The 19,927-nt window shown below is 38.0% G+C and overlaps 1 protein-coding gene across 1 annotated transcript; it reads right to left on the bottom strand.

Annotated features, from left to right (window-relative positions):
- Positions 1-388: 388 nt before the first annotated feature.
- LOC141803187 (sperm acrosome membrane-associated protein 4-like) lies at positions 389-12,993 on the bottom strand. The gene is made up of 3 exons (XM_074687122.1): positions 12,873-12,993; positions 3,982-4,092; positions 389-1,889 (listed from the first exon to the last, which is right to left on the bottom strand). The coding sequence occupies exons 1-3, from the start codon at positions 12,922-12,924 to the stop codon at positions 1,666-1,668; spliced, it is 387 nt and encodes a 128-aa protein (XP_074543223.1). The 5' UTR covers positions 12,925-12,993; the 3' UTR covers positions 389-1,665.
- Positions 12,994-19,927: the final 6,934 nt, after the last annotated feature.

Genomic DNA, 19,927 nt, shown 5'->3' with positions numbered 1-19,927 from the left:
AATTTTTTATAAAACTTGGTGGGGTGATGGAGCGCAGAAGAAGCTAACAAGGTTAAAGTGGTTCAAGATGACCACAAGGAAGAAATAAACACTAAACTTTGGTCACAGCTGTAAAAACATAGAAGATTAAATTTAAATAGGTGCAATCACAGCTGGTGCATCCACAACCAGGCAACAAGTAGCAAATCAGTTCACCGCTGATTATACACCAGCTTGAAAAATGTCATTTCAGAGCCAAACTATGAAATCAGACTCATGCCAACACCGGCACAGTCTTTCTGCCGTTGAGCTGTGAAACCTGAAGAGCCAGTCAGTCCTGCTGAACTGGGCTGGGGTTGGAAACATTCAGAATGAGGAAACCACGCCACAAAGGTCATCTTACCCCCATTATTTTTGAAAATTTATTGCTCTCTTACAAACTTCCACATGCCCAATTTCACAAAAAAAAAAACAGTCAGAAACACGGTTTTCAAGAAACAATGCCGAACGTTTAATTTCAGGATTTCATCTTTTACAACTGTGTGACGGAGGATGTCTTTAGCTCAGACGCTTTTCCAATTTCCTAATTTTTTGAAAACATTTTTATGTCTGTGAACAACAAAGTTGATTTAATCTTTCTTTCCACACAACTTAACATATATACATTCAAAACTAGCAAGATAAGCTAAAGCTTTTACCCAACAGTTGACGGTCAATGTGCATTGTGAATTTGACACAAACGTCAAAAGATAAAACAGGCTTGACATAAAGTTTAAGATACTTGTGTCAAAAAAAAAAAAAAAAGAAAATTCAGACAGTACCAGACATAAGCAAAGAAACAACTTAGATAATGAAAGCTTGAACATGTGGAAATATTTACTGGGGTTTGGATTATTGCATTAGTCAAAGTCAAGAATTTAAGAAATAGTTGGAAAGTTTGTAAAGTCTTCTTATTCTCCTTCTTTGGAGTCACATATATACAATTCTGCTTTTGCGAGTCTTTAACATGAAGCTACAGCTGAGGGTGATAAGTGATTAGGCTAATGAAAAAATAGCTATCCTTGAGCTCTCCAATGGTAAAGAAATAATCCTACGACCAGTGTTTGAGTCAAACAACCTGCTTCGAGGCATTTCTTCTATAGCTCTGAAGAAAGCAAGGCTAGCTGCTCAGCATCATATTTAACGAAACAGCATTAGAGTATAATTTATCTTTAACTCTTAGCAAAAAGAGGGGTAAACTGTAACTGTATCCTAAAAGAGGTGGAGTAATCCTGTTAGTTAAAAGGGAATAAACAAACAGACACTAAACAATTAAGTGATGCATTTATATGCCACACGTGTGACTCAGCTGGTGACACCCACGGCCCTGAACCTAAACTTCATTCAACTCAACTGAAAGGAGGATGCTAACTGCCGGGCACTTTAAACCGTGAGAGTTTTTTAATCATCTCTGATGTCAGAGTAACTGGTGTGAGCGTAAGTAACTCCTGACTATTGTTTACATCTCTTTTGAAAGGAGTGAAACTGGGATGGTTAAAAATCTCTGCATAAAGAAAGAATTACATTTTGATGGGTATACATGTGTGTGTTAAATAAAAAGTACAATACACCTCGAGGATGGTAAAATCAGGACCCATGCGTGTGTATGTGTGTGAGTGTGTGTGACAATTGGCCTCCTGAATCATGTCAAACCATGTTGGCCACAAACAGAGCAGTGACGGTGGCGAGGGCCAGGCCCAGCGCAGAGGTGCCGGGCAGACCAGGGGCAGTGTTGCACAGCTCTGTGTTGCAGCACGTCTTGGTCATGGTGTACACGGTGCTGTTGCTGCTGCTTGGGAAGTTCACCTGAGAGGTCTTGTTACACTTATCTTCTTTCAGGCAGCCCTTCATGTGGATATCCAAAAAGCCGGCTGTGAAAGGACAGAAGAGTCAGTCACTCACAGGTTCAAGTGTAGTAACTAAAAACTTCAGCTGGATGGAAACTCATACAGCACATGCTGTTGGCTGAAGACTTTTTAAAGTTTAAGCATTAACTCCAAAATGACAGGCTGTAAACATCTCATCTGCATCTTATAATAACTGTGTTAACTAGGGGTGGCCAACCTGTGGCTTCGTTAGCCACATGTGGCTCTTTGCTTTCCAGTGTGTGGCTCTTCTATTCATCAATAAGAAAATATATATATATATATTGTATATGTATTGTTATGAATAGTGGTGTGCCAATCTATCTAAAATATTGATATATTGATGCCAACATTGGGATCAGTATTGGTCAATACTTGGGTGATGAGATTGATACTAAAGTTTCAGTTTCTTTTCTCTACATGTGCTCTCCTAAATCGCTCATGTGCCAATAGCCGTCTAGATAGATAGATAGATAGATAGATAGATAGATAGATAGATAGATAGATAGATAGATAGATAGATAGATAGATAGATAGATACAGATAGACAGATAGATAGATAGATAGAGACAGATAGATAGATAGATAGATAGATAGATAGATAGATAGATACAGATAGACAGATAGATAGATAGATAGATAGATAGATAGATAGATAGATAGATAGATAGATAGATAGATAGATATAGATAGATAGATGGAATTTTGACTCTTCTGCAGTAAAAACAGAAATTTGTCTTTGACACGGCTCCAAGTTTGAACACGTGTACAAACACAAGAAATCTTGCTTTGAAAATTGTTGATGTATTGATTTGCATCTTATTTCATTTGGTTTATGTGTGAGAGGATGTGCATTTGTAAGACCATGTGTGTGACGTGGGTCTTTGTAGAACCATGGTAATTTTTGTGGCTCTTGGTCTCTGACTGGTTGGCCACTCCTGGTGTAAACCAAATAACAGAAAAACACTAAAGACTTTACTACTGCTTTTAAGTTTTTAAATACTGAAGTAATATTTATCTTATTTTGAACTTACAACTTTTGAACACCTGTTTTGTGGCAAAATTCAGCATTACATTGGAATCTAATAAGAATTTCCAGAAAAACTAATTTTAGTCTGTCATTATCTTACAACAAAGGATTAGGGCTTTGGTAAAAGAAACTTTCACAACAGAAGTCTGTAATGAATTAAGTTATAATGTCTTAAGAGCAAAGTACAAATACTAGAAGAATAAAATTGTAGTCTATCAAGAATAAAGTCAAAATGTTGTAAGAATTGAGCTCTAATATCTGAAGAATAAAGCTGTAAAGTTTCACAAGTGAAGTTGTAATGAAGAAATAATAAAGTGTGTTGCACCATCGATTCTGACTCCAGATACAGACAATGACCCTGGAAATAAAAGCAACACAATTCAGACATGTTTACTCTGACTTCAAACATTACACGTTGACTTATTTTCCTTTTCTTTAACTTGATGAAGTATCTTTTTTTGTTCACAATTTCTGTCAGAAGTTGTGCTGTCAAGTAGAGCAGGTGTGCTCTGTACAGCTTGGCATGGAGTGGCTGTCTCCGGCATTCTGCAGTTTGTTATTTCTAAATACCTGAGTGTGGTTGTGAAACCACATAATTGCTATGGAAGCTACAGGACTGGAGTGAATTAAGGTGAGATGAGCCTGACTCTTTTATTAAAAGATGGATTTAAATGAGGATTGATGGCTGAATCCTTCATTTGGGAAATCTCTACAGGGTCTCATATCAGCGTGCTTGCTGTACATGATCGTGACTGAAAAGAGAAGTTAATATGTTCAGTAGCAGCTGCAGGTTGGCTGACAGCTTTCAGCTCACATTTTCACCTTCCCTCTGGCATCTAAAGTAGTCCCCTCTTGAAGTATAAGTAGGTACGGAAATGACTAGCATAAATGAGTGAAACATATGTTTTCCTACTGATCCCCTCGCATCACAAGTACCAAGTCTCCACCTTCATTTCTATTTGTAAGAGCTTTCGAGAATGTAACTCGTGTGGTTTTTCATGAGCGTGATGACAACCATCCTCCAAGAGAATGTGGTCCTGTAAGATTTCTAACTTCTGAACTCCTCACCTGCTTGGCCGACACCACTGAAGCAGTGTTCTCCACTTTCGCACGTGGTTTTAGTCGTTATGCACACGCTCAGGACACCAAGTTTGCATTCGTAGCACCTCAGGGCATGACCTGGTATCAGGAGAGAGAAGAAGAAGTGAGATTCAGAACAAAGAGCTTTGTAACAACCTGTAGTTAGGAGGTTAGAAAGTGTCTACAGTTCACTTAACATCGTTTCAGGTTTCTCTGAAAGGTCTTTGCTGAGACTGTCTGTGTTTACAGTCCACTCCTGATTACAATGACCACTAACCCTTATTATGAGGAGACCTTTGACCTCAAGCACAGGGTTTTGGACTTCTCTTTTACCAGTTTCTCCCACAAGGATTCAAACTCTCTGAAGTGAAAAGAGGATTTAGAGCTATGCAAACAAAACCTGAGCCATTTGGATTCAAAACAACAGCGACAAGCTTCCAGACGCAGACAGACAACTGCAGATGGGAGATAATAGTACCCTGTTTGGAGGCATGCAAACCAGTAGTTTGACTGACTGGAACATGACTCTAAGTTTACAACCGATACGCTGACAAAGCTTGTCTCACTAATAGCAGGTTGAATAAAGATGTTTGTCAGGATTTTACAAGCCAGTTCTAAACACGAAGGAGTATTTTTTTCAAAGCGATGAACTCAAACCGAGGGGAAAAACCCAGCACAGCATATACCGATGACTCTAAGGCATGTCGAAAAACAATAAGATAAGATAAGATAAGATAAGTCATACTTTATTATGACTTATGCATATTATTATGACAATGCATAGGTAAAAAAAAGACTATCATCTAAAATTTAGTGCACGCAGGTGGTACATATTTGATGTCAAAGCACTCAAAGTGTGGTTTAAATTGTTCAGATTGTCTTCTTCCAGTTTCTGATCTGAAGAGAACTTAACATCAGTGACTCAAATAACAATACGGGAAGAAGACTCTGTCAACGTTATTAACTAACTGTCACCAACCTGATCCTAGTTTTGGTTATCAGTCGAAAACATACTCAAAAAAGTTAGATTGGATATCGCTGACAAGGGCCAATCTATTTGACTGAGTTCTATGCTCTTCTATGTTTACAACATTAATTGGCTGCTTCATCATCAGCTCAGCAGGTTTGTGAAGTTTTCCAAGCAGAGCTAAAATAGCATCAAGGAAGATAACTACAGCAGCTAAGCAGATCGTTTTGCAACCACTCTTGCAATATGTACAAGTTTAATACCCAACAAAAGAGGTTTAAAAAGCCCAGGTATTGGTATTGGTTTGGAGACTTGGATGAACTCAAACTAACACCCTGTTTACAGATGTGCTTTTATAATGAAATGTGTTGAACTTTGTCCTGAACACTCTGGTTCAGTGACTCTACGGCTCTGATTGACATTTATTGTGTTTGCAGTCACAGATGCAAGTTTCCTCCCAAAAGTTTTCCTGATGCGATCAACCTGTGAAGAGGACTAAACTACAGAGTGTGTGACTCTGTGCCTGGAGGGGAGATACTACACATATAGAATGATCTCTACTGAATGTATTGTTAAAGCCTGTTGCTCCAGTTTCACAGCCAGAGCCCCATGACTTGGCTCCTTTTGAGAGGAGCCTCTGAGGTCATCATATTACAAATGTCTTCACATTTTCTTTAGTTTTTAATTTATTTGGTTTATTTTAACATAGTGTTTACAAATTCAAGCAGCTGGTAAAGCTCATCTGATAGTTGATTTTGTTATCTTAATTTTGGGGTCTATGGACCTCTAAAAATGGCTGGTATCTCCAGGAAATCCCTGTTTGATGGTAAAATTGAATATGATCACAGCCACTCTTTCAGTTTTGCTGAGCTGACCGACTGGCAACTGTGATGTAGCAGATTAGCAGACCTTGAAATAATAATTCAATGAGTCAAAATAAGTTTACCACAGTGGGTCATTAGCATAAATTGGGCTTTGTCATTCTCATAGGTGCCAATATTAATTATTTACTTCAACAGAATCATCGTAATCTCCTAAATATCACTGCCAGGTGAGTTGCTGTGTCAGTGCATCATGACTCCCTGAGGGGGCGCTAATTTCATCATCCAGCACGTTAGCTTTAGAGGAACTTAAAGTTTTTTAATTCCCAGTATCATTTCTGTATCTTCATTTACAGTATCAAAGTGAGCAAAGTGTGACTTCAAAACCAGAAAAATAAAAAAATTCATGTTTCATTTGTTGGAACAAACACTCAGGAAGAAAAAACAATGTTTGAAATTGGCGCAAACTTGTAGTTTCTGTTGAGTTGCATTTGCATGACATTCCAAACATTCCTCAACTGACCGGAGAAATACTTTACATTTTTTATTTGACAGTAGAAAGGTTGTATTTTTTAGGTGATAAGTTGGCTAAGCTGACTCATTCATGGACTTATAGGACACAACATTTTTTCCAGGTGAGTAGTTCTTCCATTTTTGGTGCGCACGTATTGCAGCAATACAATGCCCATTACATAATTTGATGGATAAACATAACGAGAGAGATTAGTTTGGTTTGGGTTTAACTTAACTAAATACTGAAAGATAAATGTAATTTAGAAGGTTGCCAGAAAAATGACTAAAACAAAACAAAACAAAACAAACACAGGGCAGGTGAAGATTTTATTTTCTCTTTCTCTTTGCGTCAGAGGTGTGTAAATATTCCAAAATCCCATAGGTCAGCCTGAGATAATCAGAATATACAGGACAATCCCACTCTATTTACCCCAGAGGCAGGAACACACCCACACCTTTAACAACAAACACAAACACACACACGCACACACTCCCTGTCACGCTGGTTTCGGTCACACCCTATTTAGCGACGGCTACTTCTAGTACAGTTTTGACAAACCTCATGCTTACTCTTCCTCTTCTTGGGAACATTAACTATCACACACAGCATTGATAAGTAAATAAGTATCTGCTTGCTTCTCTTTTCACAGCCTGTGTGCTCCAACATAAAATCATAGTCAGTGTATAACATTTTAATGTTTGTCACTAAGATTAAAGTGTCATATGATGTTGGTTGTGCTACCTAAACACACCTCTGCTACTTGACACATTAAACACACCTCTTCATCATTCAGCAATGCTGATTGACGTGTTGCACACATCACCCTTTCCTGCCTGCTGTCTGAGCAGCATCTGAAGCTTTATCTGACTTAATCCTTACAGTATGGCATCATATTTTCTTACGCACACAGTCAAAAAATGCAAACCCATGCTGGCCAGGACTTATGTCAGCAGGCTAATTTGTCATAGGGGCGAGGAGAGTGGAGGAGAGGAGAGGCGGAAGCTCCCAGGTGATGTCACATGGGTACACAGAAGGGTTAATGAGGTTCAATTACTGCAGACTGTTTGTTAGCTGTGGCCCAACATTTAATTGGTCATCTCCACCTTTTTTAACTGCAACAGATTAACCGCACAAACAGCATGTTTTCCTTGGAGAACACGCGAGGGATAAAAGAAGCTGAAGAGTTACTGAGTACACAGGCAGGTGCAGTGAATTACTCTGAGAAACAGAGGAGAAAGATATGTGACATGTAGAGCTGCATACTAATGAGATTAATGAGATGACTGAGCAGATATCAGTCCACACTTGACATTACACTTTCAACCCCCCACAAAATTCTTCCTGTGGTGCATGACAGTCCGAGAAAAAAATCCTGTAAGGTGAGGCAAGCTTTTACATCACTCGACACCATCACACAATACAGAAGCAGCAACATGTCTGAGGACACACGTCACAGTGGGCTTAGTAAACCTAAGGAGCGACAATACAGGAGAAATGCAACAGGTGGAACTTCTGCCTCCGTGCTTGGGTCACCACACTTTTTGATACAGAGGGCAACGGATGAAAGGATATGGTTTAAAAACACACAATAACACATTTTAAAAAATTACTAACAGCTTTGGCCTTTTGGTCCAATAGTGTACCTCCTAGAGCCAGGGGCCAGGTTTGAGTCATATTCTTGGCTCTCTACCACATGTTATTGTAATCATTTAACAGAGAAAATAAAAAACAAGAGCAAAAAAATAAATTTACATTAACCATATAGAAGAGTTAAAAGTTCTATTGTTAGATTAGAGAGCTTCCTGTTGGCCTGTTATCTATCTCTTTAACGCTCATTCAAACAATGTCAGTCTGTATTTATATCTCTGTTTATCATCAGTACTTTACATATCAATCTGACACACATATTTGAACAAGTAGCTTTTAAAAAGATCAAAAAGGCCATAGACCTGATTAATTCTTATCTGCTGTTGATGGCTATTTTTACTACACATATACACTGCACATATCTATCTAACAGCATCTATGGTTTATTTCTATTAAGCAGGTTTAATATTTGCTGTGCAAAATGTACATCAGGCAAATAAAATGCAAAAAGATTCATTTTCTTAAACGCTTATCCTATTCAAGGTCACGGGTGGCTGGAGCCTATCCCAGCTGTCATTGGGCGGGAGGTGGGGTACACCCTGGACTGGTCGCCAGTTAATGACAGGGCTGACACAGAGACAGACAACCAGACAACAGTGCACACACTAACACCTATGGGCAATTTAGAGCGCTCAATTAACCTGATGAGTATGTTTTTGGAATGGAAAATACATAATTAATGTTAGACATCAGCTATGTAAGCCATGAGCCTGCTTCAAAATGCAAACCTATAAGTTTTTCTTTAGACTTGCTCCATAGTAAAGTTAGGTGGATCTAAATGACTCAGATTTGTATTTGTAAAGGTAAATCAATTATACAAAAACCCTTAAATTTAATGATTCTCTGTTTACAAAAAGATAGGAATAGTTTTATTGGCAGTGTGTATGGCATCTAGTTTTGTAGGAATGAACCATTGGAACTGAGGTGTGGTTTGTTACCAAATCAATTTTAAGATTTAGCCAAACACTGCCCTCTACTGCTCTCAGTCTAAAACTACAGCTCATCAAGGTTCCCTTGTAGCACCAGGTGCTACAAGGACATGATGAGGATCCCAAAAAAGAAACAAAGCCAAAAAACAAACATTTTAAGAAGAAAGAGAGAAATCCTAATAAAGGGGTATGAAGTTACTATTTCCATTGGTTGTGAAATCTTACCAGCTATCGCTTCTGTAATATGAGCTTCCCAGAATTCCACCCAAGGCATCAAATGCAAGAGATCTCAAAATAGTTTGCTTCCAGTCAAAACAAGTGTTTGTTTCTAGCGACAACACTACGTCACTGACTCAACAGAGGCTACCCTTGTTGAACCAACAGAAGCAGCAGAAAAGCCATGACGCAGTGATCCAAGTCAGACTAAAGTTTCCCAGTAATACCTTCAACAACTCAGTTTCACAAAACTGTACTACAACAGTCTAAAATGTCTTTTTAAATAACTTTGAAGAAAACCTGTGGGAAATAAGAGCTAAAATTACACTCACATTATGAGTCATTCTGAGCATGGAAACTTGAAATACGACACCCTTTTGTGAAATGAATATGTCAGCAAGAGTGGAAAATATTATGAGGGTAAATATAAAAGGCTCACTTCAAAGCATCCTTTATATTGGGTTAATTATCATCCTAAAAGCATCATCATCACAAAATGTGCAGCTAAGCACACCTGGATGGAGGTGATGTGTTGAGTACATACTCTGGGTTTTCACTGGGATGCAAAGTGGATAACAGCCTGCAATGTCGACATCCTTGAAGAATGGGAGTATCCAGACTGATGGGAGGAGTGGCTGGATCAAATGTTCTCTTCTATGTTCCCTACTGGATTCGTTTGTACAGATCATTAGAAGAAGTCTAACGAAGCATAACAATGTTCTTAAGACAGATAAACAACTTAAGTAGTCAATAAAAATATGGATGAGCAATTATGTACTTTACTTCTCAAGGCCTTCATATGTTTATAAAGGTTACTTTCAATATCAAGTTTATAAAATTGGAGGTTGTAGTTGTTAAGTTCACTTTTAATTACACTTCATTTGCTGTTTGTCCTATTTAGCTCCTTATTTCACAGCCTTTCACAACCAAATTCTTGTACACATTTTTGGAAATAAGCACACATATGCAAGACTTCCAGCTTTTATTTGTTTAAATTCATAATTTGATTAAGCATAAAAGTTAGCCTAAAGTAATGGAAAAGGTTTGGTTCAGCTAACTTCTTCTAAACTAAGTATTTAAACTGCTTGTCCACAGTCTCATCTGTTTGTCAAAAACATTTGGCTAACTTTCTGAATTGCTTTTCATCTCTTTCTTTTCCAAGTAGTCCAATTGTTGGTCTGCTACTAACGCTAACCATGCTTAAATGGATGATTTAGCTATTTTACAACAGTTTATTCCTCACTTTCAGCATTGGACTTAAACTACTTAGCTATCATTTTCATTAACCAGTAGGTTAAAGAGATGGACAACTTTTGTGTTGTTTATCTGTAATATTGGGCTACTTACTGTTTATTTACTTCAAATGATGTGCAAATTAGATCAACATTCATTCATGTATGCAAATGGAAGTTCAGAGAAGGAAGTATTTATCTGGATTTAAAGTCGCCAGGAGGGTGGAAAAGTATTTATAGTCTATTTTTCTTTGAGCTAATGCTTGGGGAAACATCTCAGTGGCCTGTAACATACTGATTTCAAAAAGTGACCACACCTCTATCTGAATAACATTATTTTCCCCTGAGTACACTTACCCACAGATATTCCTCCCTCCTGACCACTCATACAAAGGGACAGGAAATATATCTGCATATTCACAGCACTATAACATCACAAAAAATCATTCAATTATTTTAGGCTAAAGGTCAGAGATACCACCTGAAAAAGTATAAAAAGAAACAGGAATGTGACCATACTTAGCACTAAAAAGGGTGTGGTGTGAAACAGGAGACCAAGACTTCAGGGCCATGGGTATCTTAAGAACAAAAATGGTCAACAATAGCCCATAACACAAAAGTACAACAACAAATGGCCTTTATAGTGCACCTAGACTAGAAGAGGAATTCGAGACTCAGGCAAAGCCTCAAATACAGGGTGAGGAATTTCACATGTAATGGCTGGCAGGTCAGGACATGATTCAGTCTTTTAATAACATTTGTGTTCCAACAGTATTCGTTTGGTTGTTTTCCTACATGGCTGCCTCACTCCAACCTGCAATAATGGCATTACAGTAAAGCCTGGGATGTGCACAGAGGGTGAAAACAGCAAACCCCTGCAGATTCTTTGGGTTTTATCTGGAAATCTGGATTTGATCTGTCATGTTGCGTATTTTGTTTTAGTTGGTCCGAATGATGACTTTTACTACAACTGCCTTTCTTTGATGAATCTTTCAACAAACTTGCAAGAAAATAGAAATTTGTTATATCCAAGTTACTGTTTTCAACCTTGCTGTCAGTCCAATAAGAGAAAAAATTAAAACCACTTCTGCCACAATGACTAAGCAAACAAATGCTACAAAAAACTCTTTTATTATTACTTTTTTTTCCTGATTTCTTTTTTTTATTTAATTTTGTTTTTATTTAGTTATTTAGTTAAGTTATTTTTCACCACCTTGAGCGCTCTTCTCCATATTTTATCCAAAGTACTTTGTGCTAATGATTTCAACCGTTGGCTGTTTGGCACCTTGAGCTATACACCACAACTCAGTTTAGCTAACTTTTTAGCTAACTGTCTTCATCAATCTTTGTATGCATTAAGTCGACAAAGTAAACTTTCTATCGATGCTAAACCATATTAAACGTTTTAATTATCTGAGACCATAGCTTTAGATACGAATTTTAACTATTTATGCTTAGTTCATGGTAGCTAACGGTACTTTCATTGCCTTTAGCTAACATTTTCAAGAGCTCGTCGACATTAGCATCCTCCTACAACTGAAATTCCGTGCAGCTGACTGTTTTAACGTTTTTTTTTTTTAAACAACTAACTTCTTAGCATTTTGTTATGTCCTTATGGAAATAAGCTTTACCAACAACTCAAAGGTTCTTACTTCAATTAGCTACATTTTTAACTACATTAAGGTTTGTCCATTGTATTTGGGTAATTTCCTTTTAGACTATCATTTCAACAAACTGATAAGATACAGAGACTTGTAACCCGTTCTGATGAATCTGAGATAAAGCAAGTGTTTGAATGAAATTCAAAACAGGGATGATATCTTAAGTCACATTTCTCGGTCACTGGCTGTAAACAATGCGGTTTTTTTTTTTTTTTTTTTTTTTTTTTTTTAACAAATGAAGAGGAACACATCCCTCTGAACCAAAAAGTTTTTACATCTTGAAGCCAAACCGATATGCTCAAAGACTCAGGTCACTGCCTCGTCAATATTGAGCCATAGGTTAAGATCATATGCTGAATGTACCATTTATCAAGTTTTAAGCCACCTGTTTGTATGATGCTGGGACCATAGCGATAATGTGAAGAGGGAACACACCCAGTTTGACAAAATCCCCGAGCTCTGCACCCTCCAACACTGAGCACACCCAGTCAACACAGAAAACACGACAGATAACCCAAATCCTGTCCAAAGAAAGTCAAATAGTAACGGTTTACTTCAACAAAACATGTTGAACAGGATCTTATCCGGGTTGGTGTAACTTTTTCCCTCCAATTCTTCTGTAAAATTTGCACTTAAAAGTATTATGTCTATGCTTAACAAAAGATCAGGCGTGGATGACGTTCAGTCATCTAAATTTGAATATTTGAACATATCAATATAAAACGTTCTTTTATTAACCTACACAATCCCATGTAAACACAGGCATATAAATTTGCTGCAGAATCTCGTTAATTCAAAATACAGGATTATTTTCGCCTACTTACTCCTAGTTAAATGACTTTATTCTAATTTACAGGTAAATTTCCCTGAGGACATTTTCAAACGTTCTTACCGAGTGCAAAGCAGAATCCGACTGCAAAGAGCTGGAGGATAATTCTGTTCATCTTGACACAGAGAAATGTTCCAAAGTCAGCTGAGGAGAACTGTCTGAGTCCGAGCAGACCGTTATAATATTAATCACACAACAAACTTTTTTTCCTCCCCGACATCGCTGCATTTATAACCCTCCCCCTCCCATTCCAAACGTCACCGTTATCCAATGGGAGGAGGTCTCCTGGGGCGTCCACTCACACCCCCACACCCTTTTTTCCCCAAGCCCTACCTACTTGTGGTAATCCCAGGTAAGGGATCAGGAAGCCTATCACTCCATAGGAAAATGTAAACTATGGGATTGTGTGTAAGAGATTGTGTTATTTATTTATCTATTGTTTGGAGAACAGTGTAGATAGTGTTATAGTGGAGACAGAATTTGAATGCTGCTTTAAAGCTCCTGTTAAAAGTTTTTAGTTGAGACCCAAGGCCCTGTGGTTGATCTGAGTGGCACTGCATTTCCAGAATCACTGTATATCAAATGGGGGATAAGACAAGCAAGCACAGAAATTGCACTGACATATGGTGTTAAGGGTTTCTGCAGGTCACAATGCAGGAGTATCAGGCTGCCTTTACAGCAGTCACACCAGATCAACTTCTGTTGACACTTATGCAAAGAGTCCAAGTAAATGACAATTTGACTGTTAAATAGACCAAGGGGAAAAAGACAGTATTTATCAGAAAACAATACTTTCAAAGGCTACTCCAGCGACAGGATAAGATGCATGGCTTTGTTCATGGGTGGCACCAAAATTACATGTTCTTTAATCAGTGTGACCCAGCATTAACAAAGATATACCTTAAAGTGTAGTTATTACTGATTCTTTATCCTTTTAGGCTGAAATAAACAGTGAGACACGTTTTGATCCAGGAAAACAGACAAGATCAGGCAGAAAGATGTGGCGTTTGGTTATGTAATTTTTGTAACTAGTACAAGGGTGTGGGCGTTTAATGAGGGAAAACCCTTTTTTTTTTCTTTTTTTTTTTTTTTCATTCACTGCAGCAAATACTCATGGTGATGACATTTGATTGGATGGACATACTACAATATCTGACTTTCGAAAGACAGCAAAGTTAAAATTTTGTGAGAAGACACAACTTACACAAGCACGGAACGAGAAGGGCCAAAGAGATATCACTTTGTCCACAGGTTGGGCCAAAATGAAGACAAGCACAATACATCCAATCGTTGAATGAATAAACCAATGGGTTTGTTTTAAAGAGTGTGTGGATGTACACTGTGCACAGAAAATGTCTATTTAGAAAAGATGTTGTACAGATAACTGCTGCAGAACAGAGCGTGACTAAACTAAGGTTACACATTAAAAACACACATTCAGGGTAACATTAAATTACATGTTGTAAACAAATGTGGCATGAGCTCCTTGGCAGCAGTCAGGAGGAAAAACTTGATTTTGTCGTTGACTCAGATATCATGGAATCATCTGCAGGTTTGTATTCAAAATGGTGTGGGTGACAGGGAGGTCACATGACACTTACTTTTATATGGTTTTGTCCTGAAAGTCTATCAGGCTTCATGCTTTAAGTTCCTTTTATCATTTGTCTTTCATTCCTTCTCATGAACGGCTGTATTTAGTCTGTGGAAAAAAAAGTACCAGCATCTAATAAAGGATTAAAAATAGAAAACTGCAAAACTCTGGGATTTCCCACACTGAGTATGACATTTATTTTCTCTCTTGCACACATTTCTTTGAGAACGACATTTTTTTTTTGCTTTTCAACATAATAAAGGGTCTTTGTAAGAAACTGTGTTCATTTGTGACATATTCAGTCTTATGTTGTGTTCCAGATCCATACTTCAGCTTAAAATCAGGTTGCTTTCTTGGTTAAAACCAGGTTTTAGAGTTTTATTTGAAGCTGAGAAACTAGGCACAAGGAGTTGGACACAAAAACTCCTGAAGCAAAGTAATATGAATTATTTTTTTTACTCATTTTAACCAACTCTCAAGTCTAAAGGTGAGAAATTATACAGAAAATAGTCAAAATTGAGCACAAGTCATGGCTAAACACAGGATTACAGCTTGTTCACTTGTTTTGATGAGTGTGGCTAACACTAGCAGAGCTAGCACCATTAGTCTTTGCTTCTCTTTACATATACACGTGTTAGCTTGTTTCTTGTTCCTTCCATTTAACTTAACAGCTTATGCACAACTTCAACTTGTTTTCCAGATCACAATACTTCAAAATTGCGTAATGATATATTTAACCTGACACACATTTTTGCCATTGAATATATAAGTGTTGTGTGCTGTAGATGGTCTGACATCTACTCAGCAACAGCATGTAAAGACACTATAATTAAATCAAAAGACTAATCTACTTCCTGGTAGTTTTTGTTTGTTTGTTTTTTAACTTTTGTAAGCTGTATAGAGCCATTAGTATCAGTTGTAGTCTGTTTCAAATCCAACTAAAAGTTCCTCACAGGAGCTTTAAATGTGTTTTTTCTTTCAAATTTGGTGTGTGATTCAGTAAGAAATGGGCAACAGTGACATATTTGTCATGCTAACCTGTAGAGATGACAAAAATGTATGACTGCATGTTGTCTTGATAACGTCATGTTCAGGTGACCTGAAGAGTCAGAGTTTTCTCTTTGTTGTTAGATGATGTTGAAACCGGCCCTCACTGTAGTAATGAAACTCAAACTGAGGAAGGGAGGTTCCTGCAAGCCTTTCCTTCTATTCTGAGTCTGACAAATGAGAAATGGTGATAAAAAGTCTTCTCTTGGCATTTCAAGAAGTGACTTTGTACCAGTTAAATTTTTTGACATAAACAAGTCTGGTCTCGCCTGAAGTTTGTCCCCAAGCATTGCTGTGTGTGCATGTTTGTTTCTGAGTGTTTGCAAACGACTTTATAAGATATGACGAAGGAATTTAGTGAATTAGTGCCTGACAAGTGGAGTCATGCTCTGAGTGTTTGCTGAGATCTTCACACTTAGTTTATTCACATCGTCACAAAAAGTCAGACGTCTCCTTGTTTGTTTGGGTGAAAGGACCATTTGCCATGTCTGTTTGGGCTGGTTAATGATTATCTCTGCATAGGACTTTGAAAAAAGGGGGTTGGTTTAGTTTCTTTCTGGAGGGGGGAAAGGTTATGAAATGGCATCTTCAGAGTCATGGTTTTGAAATACTTTGCAGTGAGGGAGGCTGTTTGGGCCCCGGTGAAATGTCCTATTGTCTTGCACACAGAATCCTCTGAGTTTCTCAACTCAACTGTTGCCTGGAAAGAAAAAAAGGCGTGTCGGAGCAGACAAGCCAAACTAATCTGTGTTCCCTCAATGCAATGCAATAAGAGGAGAGTCAACAGAGAAATCCTTATAGTGGGAAGGAGGATGAGGAAGCACAAAAGAAGGGGTTTAAAATATTCTATTAAATCACAGAAAGTTCAAGATGAAACATCTGATCCGAAAGAAAAAGATCATTAAAAAAAAATCCATGATGATTGAGTATAGTGTGATTTTCTTCTGTTTTTCAACATAATAAATGTTGAAACAAAACAAGACAAAAGGATTGTTTCATTAGATGTATGCCTATTCTTTGAATTTGATGGCAACTAGTTGGTTGTATTTTGGGTATAAAGAAATATGCCGGAGAGTAAACATGGGAAGAGGTTCACCACCCTGAGAGATGAGGGGATTTCAGAATAATGTCTCTCAGTATAAAAGTACAAGGAATTTGGGGATTTTCATCATTTACAGTTGCATAACATCGACAAGATATTCAGAGGTTCTGGAGAAATCTGTTGAAAAGGGACAAGGCCAAAAACCAGTACTGGCTGGTTTGGATCTGCCAGCCCTCAGAGGGGCACTGCACTAAAAATGGACCTGACTCTGTAGCGGAAGTCACTGCATCACACATGAAAAAGCCTTGTCTGTGAACACAGTTTGTGGCAGCACCAGCAATCGCAGGATAAAAACATACCATGCAAAAAAAGGAAACAATTAATAGACATGATCCAGAGACTGCTGTGCTCTGACAAATAAAATTTGCCATCCTTTTTGTGAGTCAAGGATGCTACTCTAAGGCGCAAACTAACCAGCTTGGTGCTGAATAACAGTTAAAAAGCATCTGTTCATGTATGGGGATGCCCTCTTCAGGGAGGATGATTGCATTTTTCAGCAAGACGTTGCCAAACCACAAAAGACTTAAGGCTGTGTTAAGGTGCCAAAAATGATGCATCAGCTTGTGTAGCCCCAGAATAATGATAAATGGAGTTCCACCAGGTCCTGTCCTTGGTCATGTTCTTTTCACTCTGTATATATGACATTGTGTCCATTGTGTCTGAGGGTCTAAAATTAACCTTTATACCACTGAAACAATTTTGTATTGTACTGCTGAAAAATGCAGAGAAAACCAAATCCATGCTCTTCTACGGGGCCACATATGTTGCCTTGGAGAATCTCATTATCACTTCCAAAGGAGGCATCAACATAGGAAGAGTAACTGTTTACGAGTATGTTGGTATCTGGAATGATGAGAGGGTATTTTCAAAAATCATGTTGGCTTTTAGTATAAAAAAATAAATAAACCCTGCTTTCCACTGCACTTTTCTAATCAGAGCTAGAGTATGGGGACATCTTGTCCTGATGCAGTAACCATATACTGGACTAAGAACTGAGAAGTGGAATAGTGCTCTCATTCACTCTCTTAAAAACATGACCTGCATGTGCATTTGTTTATTTACAAATGAGCTGACTCTCAAGGTTTCTTGAGTTCATTCTGAGCTTGGAAGATCTGCTTCAGGCATTTTTGCTCCACATGCTTGGAAATGACTACAAAGCAGTTCAAACCCACTGGTTTCTGTCCTTAGATCCTTCGTATCACACTTCCCAACCTCATACTGAACTTGTTTTGAACATTGCTTCTAAATTGTATGTTTGTATTTTTTGTACGATTATCTACTTTCTTAGGGTTTTATCCTTATCTATGTATTTTGCATTTTATTGTTTATCACTTATACTCCACATTGTCGTAAATCAAGGCTTAGCGTGTCAATATTTTTTTTTTAAGTCAAATTTAATCTGTTATTTGATCTAGGAAACATTTGAATGTTTTTAAACAGAGTGTTGTTTCTCTGTAACTTTGTTCAAATGTGCTGCTGCTAGTCTTGTCCAGGGCTTTCTTGTTAATATTTCTCACTTGGCTTTTCCTGTTTTGAATATTTTTTTATGAAAAAAAAAACACAGTTGAAGAGCCAAAGTGCTTAACAGACCTGCATACAGACCTGACCTGTCACCCATTGGATATTTTTGTATTATTGAACAAATTCAAAAATCAAAATTACAACAAAGGAGACTCTGAACTGCAGACAAGTGTTGTTAAAAGAGAGGATTAAACACATCATTAAACATCCTTCTGTCCATTTTTGTTGAGATACCAGGTTGCTGACACCAAATTTATATGATAAATACTTTTTTGTGCTCCTCACAAAAGCCTCATGAGTTAGGACAGAAGGGTTATGCGACTTGGAAATTAAGTTTAGTTTTCATTTTTTTGCCATCGCCCTAATGAGATTTTCTCCACAGGAAACACTGTAAGCCTTGTAACCATGCAGGAAAAATTAATGTTGTACATGATGGAAAAATCTGGAGGGAAAACCTCGCACAAAAGAGAGAAATCTGCCAGTTGGGAGAGGCTTATTTTCCAACGAGCCACGGCTACACAGGAGTGGCTAAAAACTTAAAGTTTATGTCCTGCAGTGGATGGGACACAGAGTATAACAAAATCATGGATTTGTGGCTGGGGGGATGGAGAAAATGTGGAAGGTTGGATGATATTTATCAAAACAGAGGGCCAAGGTTTGGGTGAATACCTCTGACGACAGAAAAACAAAAGGGTTGATGATTTACAGAAGGCAAACTGATGCTGATCACTACCTGAAACTTGGATTTGCAAATTATGTACCAGAAATTCTTATTTACTCCAACTGTAGCATCACATGTGGGGAATGAAGATGCGTTTTTTTGACAGAGAAACATATTTCAAGTGCTTTTGGGTGTGGTCTAAGTTTAAGTGGCGGGGAATATTTCCTTTTAAGTCGCTTAGTGGAATCCCGAAAGAAATCCCAGGGAGGAACATGGTGCAATGTGTCCTCAGGGTGTGGCAAAGCCAGGGCTGAACATTTCACATGACTGCAGTATGAGCACTGGCATGATTACCACTCTGCAAACAGCGTCTGATCTGTGCTGTGGCAACTTTTGAGTGTTTGAGTTTTCAGCGTGAATTTCTAAGATGATCATGAAGAAAGACATTAGGAGACACATACCTGCTTTAAAAAACATTTGGATTCCTTTCTTTTTTTAAAGTCAGGAGCTGCTGGAGTAAACTGTGTAGAGTGCAGGAGCAGGGCAGGTCCTAAGCTGTGGTTTGAGGTTATCCTGAGTCATGAAGGAACCTCCTCCTCTGCACCCTCTGGAAAAAATGACAGTGTACAGCCGCACTACGAAAACTCAGACAGCCACTGTGCAGAGAAGAAAAACAGCTTTTATGAGTCACATATAAAGGAGGCATCCCATGATGTTTGTGTCTCAAGGTGATTTCTCTCTTAAATTAACTCAGCAGAGGGGCAGCACATTTTATATCAAAGCTGCTGAGTTATGTGTCAAAGGGCCAGGAACTTAAGTTAATTTATAAATAAGTGCAAAAGCCTGACTGAGGTCTTGTGATCGTGCCGTTCTGTTCACACTGTAGTTTGTTTGGTGTGTTTGTGCACTTTTCATCACCACTGCTGTTACTCAGAGTCATGTGGAGCTTCCCTGCCACCACACCCTGAAAAAAGACAACTGTCTCTGCTTCTGAGGCCAAAAAAACAACAACCATACAAACATTTAAGAAGTCTCTATTTTAAATTTTTACAACTTTTCTGTCACATTTTGTTATCTAAGAAATAACTTCTGGAAATAGGGCTTGAAGTGTAACTAAATGTAGAAAAAGAACTCTCTACTGACATCATGTGGCTGGAGGGTCACATTGCAGCAAAGACAAACTAGGACAAAAAGAG

The sequence above is a fragment of the Halichoeres trimaculatus genome, unplaced genomic scaffold (genome assembly GCF_033239565.1).
Source record: "Halichoeres trimaculatus isolate MK-OKI-2021-1 unplaced genomic scaffold, fHalTri1.1 fHalTri1_scaffold_14, whole genome shotgun sequence".
NCBI classification, from domain to species: Eukaryota; Metazoa; Chordata; class Actinopteri; order Labriformes; family Labridae; genus Halichoeres; species Halichoeres trimaculatus.
Note: the sequence above shows the minus strand (reverse complement) of the source record. Positions and strands in the feature narration are given on the sequence as shown.